Raw genomic sequence first — 7,012 nt, 5'->3', positions numbered from 1 at the left:
GATTTTTTTTTTTTTAGATGCATCTAGTATTTTTAGAACACAAATATTATGTTTTGACTATGTTTTTATGAGTATTTTTTTTCTCTCTGTATTTGGTCATCTTTGACTATATTTTGCATCAAACAAATAAAACATGCATAGCTACATGTTTATTCTTTTGTTTTTGAACCTCTAAAATGCACAATCAAATTTATTCTTTTGATTTTTATAAAAAAATTTGAGCTACATGTAAAAATATTGTATATAGATTTAGGCTTTTATATGGGTTTATATAAAAAATAAAAAATATAAAAAATATAAAAAAAAATCGGGTTTAATCCGGAACCCGGAATTCGGGTTTTGAAAAATCCGGATTCATCCGGATTCCGGCCCATTTATGACCCGGGTTAATCCGATCCAGGTTCCGGCTCGGATTTAAAATCTGAGTTTCGGTTTAGATCTATTCAAATTTTTGGATCGAAATCTGGATGAACAGGCCTATGTACATTAATGTTATTTCTCGTGATGTTTTCGTCGTCACTTGTTGTGGTAGGAATAAACTCGTCGTCACTTGGTTTTGTCAGGTCTTAATATGCTGATTCAATCATTTCGATCTATTTACTCCTACTGGAAATGACATTTTCTCCCTTATTTTCTTAGCATGCGCACGGCTGGATCATTTTTCTGCTTTCGGCTGCGGTGTACCAACCTGCCAGCTTGTAAATATTTTTTACTTGACATGACTCTTTTATGTGTTTGATTTATTTTATTTTATTTTTTTGTCTAATCCCGGTTAGAGTATTTTTATTTTATTTTTTTATTTTATATTTATTAATTAATTTAGTGAGAAGAAGTCTATATATAGCTCCAAACTGTTTATTTATTTTTATTAAAGCTACCAGCTTGGTAGTTTGCCCAAAAAATAAGCAAACAGCTAGCATTTCTTTTCCTGGATGGAATACTGGAATTTACGATGCACATCTAAATATATATACCACACGACCTAATTACTTCATGTCCTCAAACGAGTAAATTATTACAAAATATATAAAAGGTTATTCAAGATGGATAATTCATGCTAAAACTGAAAATTAATTAATAAAGATGGCATGGGAGTCGAGGCTTCACTACTGCAACAAGTGGGAACTTTCTTGGTGTTGCCAAACCATAAATTTCCTCCATGCTCAAATCTTCAGGCTTCAGGTCATCCTCCAGTTTCCACTCAAATCCATGCAAAATATTGGCTAAGCTAGAGCTGATCATCTTTAGTCCAAGACTATATCCAGGGCACATCCTCCTTCCAGAACCAAATGGCAATAACTCGAAATGTTGTCCCTTGACATCAATATTTGTTCCCAAGAACCTCTCTGGGCAGAATTCTTCGGGTACATTCCATACTGATGGGTCTCTTCCTATACTCCATGTGTTTATGAAGACTCTAGTTCCTTTACGAATATCATAACCAGCTACTTCACAATCTTCCAGAGCTAGGTGTGGTGCTAACAATACAGCCACAGGGTGTTTCCTCATCGTCTCTTTCATAATTGCGTTAATATAAGGAAGCTGAGGAATGTCTTTCTCCTCTACCCATCTATCTTTCCCAATAACCCTATCAAGCTCTTCGGTAGCCTTCTTCATGAGGTGGGGTTGCTTCAAGAGTTCAGACATTGCCCATTCCACTGTAGTCGCAGACGTGTCTGTGCCTCCAGCTACAAGATCCTAATTTTAAGAAAGAACCAAAGTAGACGTAGAATTTTATTCATATTATATATATATGGTCACATGTCTAGTTGTAAATCTATGAATATTATATATGAAAGTAGTCGCATTGAAACAAGATGTGCTTGGAAAATACAATACCTGAGTGAGGCCCTTGACATTGTCATAAGTGAGCTTAACCTCATTGTTAGGATCATCAGCGAGTTGCAACAATAAATCCACCATGTCCTTTGGCTCAAAACCTTTCACTCCTAGTCTCTTGGCCTTGTGTTCTTCAAAAACATGGTCGTGGAATCGATCAAATTTTCTTGTCACTGTCTTCATTCGTTTCACGTATCCCTGCAAGTCCAAGAAATCTAGCCACGGTATCCAGTCCCCAATATTTAGCACCCCATTAAGCAAGAACAACTCGTCTAACATTTCTTGGAATTCTCCGAGTGTCACTACAGATTTGTCATGTCCAGATTCTCTAAAATACTTCTTACCCAATACAATTCTACTGATAACACTAAGAGTGAGGCGTGACAGGTGCTCTTTCACCTTGATAGGCTTCCCAGACAATGCCCACAGGCGTGAAAAAAGAGCACGTCGTTCTTCAACACGTACGTACTCATAGGACTCTAGTCTCCTTGAGCTAAATAGCTCGGAGAGATATATCTTGCGCCCTTGGCGCAGATAAGGTCCCCAAGGTGCCCATGAAATATTGGTGTGGTTATAAGTGGTGTACTTCCCAGCTGCAGTTTTGGGTCTACAGGCAAAAATGTGATCATGTGTCTTCAAGAATTGCTTTGCCATTTCAGGAGATGAGGCAACCACTACTGGGAATGACCCGAATCTAAGCTGCATGATCTGCCCATATTTTTGTGACAGTTTGTGAAGGGATTGGTGAGGGAGAGGACCAATAAGGTTTAGATTGCCAATGATAGGCCAAGGTTTGGGACCTGGTGGAAGTTTTAGCTTGTGGGATCGAAATGGGAGATGTTTTGAGAGAAAGAAAAGAGAAGCTAGCCCCGCCATGGCTAACACAGCAAGCCAAGAAGTGACTTCCATGGCTGAGTTTGTGAGTGAGAGCTGGGAGTGGTTAAGGAGGATTATATAGCGGGTAGTCCTACCATGCTATCCAAGTTTGTCCATTGGCGTGCACCCTAGTGTAAATTGAACTTTTTATTTTTTTATTATTTATTTTAAATATTTTTTAAACATTTTTAACATTTGATAAAAAATATAAATATACTAATAATCACTTACTTAATTATTATATAAAAAATTTAAAAATAAAATAAATTAACAATCAAATTGAGAAGATAAACTTAAACAACATTGTATCATTTTCCTTATAAAAGTTTAAGGAAAATACTAGTCTTCGAGAGTGTACCCACATTAAACTGATAGCATTATACAACATATGTAATTTTTTTAAAATATTTTATAAAAAATCAAAAGTTTACAAAAAATCACTGTTTAACTAAAAAAACAGTATCTATTAATTTAAAAAAATAATTTTAAAATGAGTAATACTTATAATAATACAATACACTATATTTTTATTATACTTTTATTTTATTTGATTAGATTTGACGTATTTACCGAAGTCGGAAAGTAGAATTGACCTTTTCCAAAATTTAATACAAGTGTCGTCTCTCATTGTCTATCCTTGGATGGAATAACATGTGATCCACGAGGACCGATAACATGTACAAGTACTGTTTCTGAAAACCAATTAATTTCTTTTCTTTTATTTTTATTAAAAACGTGATCAATATTTTTTATAGCAATAAATTAAGATATGCGGATAAATTACTTTATGTTATAAAACTATCGAAAGGAGAGAAAAAGAGATAGAGATCAGAGAGGTTATGAAACTTATGAATTTCTTAAAGGATTCAACGATATATATAGGAGTATAAAGGGGACTATGTAACTATGCACTATGCATTTTGCGACTAGCTCACTATGCTAGCACTATGCACTATGCATTTTGTGGCTAGCTCACTATGCTAGCACTATGCACTATACATTTTGCGGTTAGCTCACGGTGGTCATACAATTTATTTTACAATAATGTTATTTTACAACGCTTCCCTTTTGGATGACCACATATAAAGAATGTCTCGTTAAAACCTTGTCAAGGAAAAACCATGTGGGAAAAAACCAATGGCGAAGGAAAAAGAGTACAATATTCATGTGTACCATAAAATGTTTTAAGATTGCCTCATTAAAACCTTGCAAAGGAAAACCCAGTGGGATAAAATCTTAGCGAAGGAAAAAAAGTACAATCAGCATAAGTCTTCAAGACATTACTCCCCCTGAAAAGTGCACGATAAAAGGTCTTCAAGTCTCCGCATTCCAATGTTCTGCACAATCTTCTTAAATGTTGCAGTTGGTAATGCTTTTGTGAATAAATCTACCAGATTAGCACTTGATCGTATCTGCTTGACTTTAATTTCACCTTTCTCCTGAAGTTCATGAGTATAAAAGAATTTAGGTGAAATATGTTTGGTTCTATCACCTTTGATATATCCCCCTCTAATTTGAGTAATACAAGCAGTATTATTTTCGTATAAAGTTGTTGGACTATCATTAATCACTGGAAGACCACACTTTTCTTGAATATGTTGGATCATTGATTTTAGCCAAATGCATTCTCGACTTGCTTCATGAATTGTAATGATCTCTGAGTGATTTGAAGAGGTAGCAGATAGTGTTTGTTTGACAGATCTCCATGATACAACAGAATTTCCATAAGTAAATACATATCCAATTTGAGATCTACCTCTGTGTGGATCTGAAAGATAACCTGCATCTGCATATCTAACTAATTGTGGACTTGAACCATGTTGATAAAATAATCTCATATCAACCGTACCTCGAAGGTATTGGAGGATATGTTTAATGTCATTCCAATGTCTTCGAGTTGGTGCAGAACTATATCTTGCAAGTAAATTAACTGAAAATGCAATATCAGGCCGAGTGTAATTTACAAGATACATCAGGGCTCCAATTGCACTGAGATAAGGTATTTCAGGATCAAAAATTTCTTCATTGTCTTCACAAGGACGAAATGGATCCTTCTGCACATCAAGTGATCGAACAACCATTGGAGTACTCAGGGGATGAGTTTTGTCCATGTAAAAGTGTTTCAAGACTTTCTCTGTATAATTTGACTGATGAATGAGAATTCCATTTGGCAAACGCTCGAGCTGCAGGCCGAGACAAAATTTCGTTTTGCTAAGATCCTTCATTTCAAATTCATTCTTTAAATATGTAGCGGTTCTTCTAATCTCTTCAGGAGTTCCAACAAGATTTAGATCATCAACATAAACCATAATAATAACAAATCCGGAGTCTGATTTCTTAATAAAAACACATGGGCATATTGGATTATTCTCAAATCCTTCTTTCAATAGATATTCGCTAAGGCGTTTATACCACATGCGTCCGGATTGCTTTAATCCATATAAAGATCTTTGAAGTTTAATAGAATACATACTTCTGGATGTACTCAGATTAGAAGATTCAGACATTTTATATCCTTCAAGGATTTTCATATATATATCATGATCTAATGATCCATATAAATATGCGGTGACCACATCCATCAACTGCATATCCAATCTTTTTATAACTGCCAAACTGATTAAATATCTGAATGTGATTGCATCCATAACAGAAGAGTATGTTTCCTCATAATCAATCCCCGGTTTCTGCAGGAAACCTTGTGCAACAAGTCGTCCTTTATATCGCACAATTTCATTGCTTTCATTACGATTACGTATAAATACCCATTTATATCCAACAGGCATTACACCCTTTGGTGTTTGTACAATTGGTCCAAAGACCTCTCGCTTTGCTAGCGAGTTTAATTCAGCTTCAATAGCTGATTTCCCTTTTGGCCAGTCATTTCTACGTCGACATTCTTCTACAGTTCTCGGCTCAATTTCTTCATTACTTCTGGTAATGTCAAGAGCCATTTTATATGAAAATATGTTGTCGACAACAGTTTTATTTCTATTCAAAATTTCTCCTATACTCATGAAATGTATCGAGATCTCGTTATTTTCAAGTATCTGTCCCTCTTCAAGGGAAGACATTTCATGAAATACCTCTTCAGGAGGTTCTTTCTCAGCAGATTTACTCTCTTCAGGAGCATCAATTACTCTTATGGCCTGTGTTGGTATGGACTCTTCAGGAGTACCAAATTCATTTTGTATTTTCCTCTTCTGAGGAATTTTGTCCTTAGCACCAATAGGTCGTCCACGCTTCAGGCATATCTTAGACTCGCCTATTGCTGTTTTGGCAACTTGTCCTTCAGGGACTGCAATCCTTGCTGGAACATTAACAGAAGGAATATATGATTTTACCACACCTTTAGTGTCAGTAAATACATCCGGTAATTGGTTTGCAATACTTTGCAAATGAATAATCTTTTGAACCTCTAGATTGCATTCTTTTGTACGAGGATCAAATTGGAAAAGAGCTTTATTTTCCCAAGTAATTTCCTGTCGTGCTTCAGGCACCGACTTCTCATTACCCAATGTTGGAAAAATGGATTCGTCAAAATGACAACCCTCAAAACGTGCCTTAAACATATCCCCTGTAAGAGGCTCAAGGTATCTGATAATAGATGGAGAATCAAACCCAACAGATATCCCAAGTCTACGTTGAGGGCTCATCTTTGTACGTTGTGGAGGTGCAATTGGAACATATACAGTACATCCAAAAATACGAAGATGAGAAATATTTGGTTGCTGACCAAATGCAAGCTGTAATGGTGAATATTTGTGATATGCTGATGACCTAACTCGAATTAATGATGCTGCATGAATTATAGCATGTCCCCAAGCAGAAATAGGAAGATTTGATTTCATGAGTAAAGGTCTAGCGATTAGTTGAAGCCTTTTAATCAATTATTCAGCTAAACCATTTTGAGTGTGTGTGTGGGCAACTGGATGTTCAACATCTATTCCTATTGACATGCAATAATTACCAAAAGCTTGAGATGTAAATTCTCCTGTATTATCCAATCGAATAGTTTTAATTGGATAGTCAGGAAATTGTGCTCGTAGCTTAAGTATTTGTGTAAGAAATTTAGCAAATGCAACATTTCTAGTGAAAAGTAGACAAACATGTGACCATCAACTTGATGCATCAATTAAAACCATAAAATATCTTAACGGTCTACTTGATGGTTGAATAGGCCCACATATATCCCCATGAATCCTTTGTAAAAAAGATGGAGATTCAAAAACAACCTTTGAGATAGATGGTTTGATAATCAATTTACCTTGAGAACATACAGAATATAGATATTCAT

The 7,012-nt window shown here is 35.4% G+C and overlaps 1 protein-coding gene across 1 annotated transcript; it reads right to left on the bottom strand.

Moving 5' to 3' along the window:
* Window positions 1–841: 841 nt before the first annotated feature.
* On the bottom strand, window positions 842–2,751 carry LOC122305672 (trimethyltridecatetraene synthase-like). The gene is made up of 2 exons (XM_043118241.1): window positions 1,840–2,751; window positions 842–1,698 (listed from the first exon to the last, which is right to left on the bottom strand). Exons 1-2 carry the CDS (start codon window positions 2,746–2,748, stop codon window positions 1,075–1,077), a joined length of 1,533 nt encoding a protein of 510 aa, XP_042974175.1. The 5' UTR covers window positions 2,749–2,751; the 3' UTR covers window positions 842–1,074.
* Window positions 2,752–7,012: the final 4,261 nt, after the last annotated feature.

Source organism: Carya illinoinensis, chromosome 3, assembly GCF_018687715.1.
Source record: "Carya illinoinensis cultivar Pawnee chromosome 3, C.illinoinensisPawnee_v1, whole genome shotgun sequence".
In the NCBI taxonomy this organism is placed as follows: domain Eukaryota; kingdom Viridiplantae; phylum Streptophyta; class Magnoliopsida; order Fagales; family Juglandaceae; genus Carya; species Carya illinoinensis.
The sequence above is the reverse complement of the archived record's forward strand: the minus strand, read 5'-3'. Positions and strand labels throughout refer to the sequence as shown.

Bases quoted from the DNA above. Each gene is read 5' to 3' on its own strand.
- LOC122305672 (XM_043118241.1), bottom strand. From the start codon at position 2,748: ATGGAAGTCACTTCTTGGCTTGCTGTGTTAGCCATGGCGGGGCTAGCT. The intron at 1,699-1,839 runs GTATTGTATTTT...TCTTAAAATTAG, and splicing joins ATGTCAAGGGCCTCACTCAG to GATCTTGTAGCTGGAGGCAC.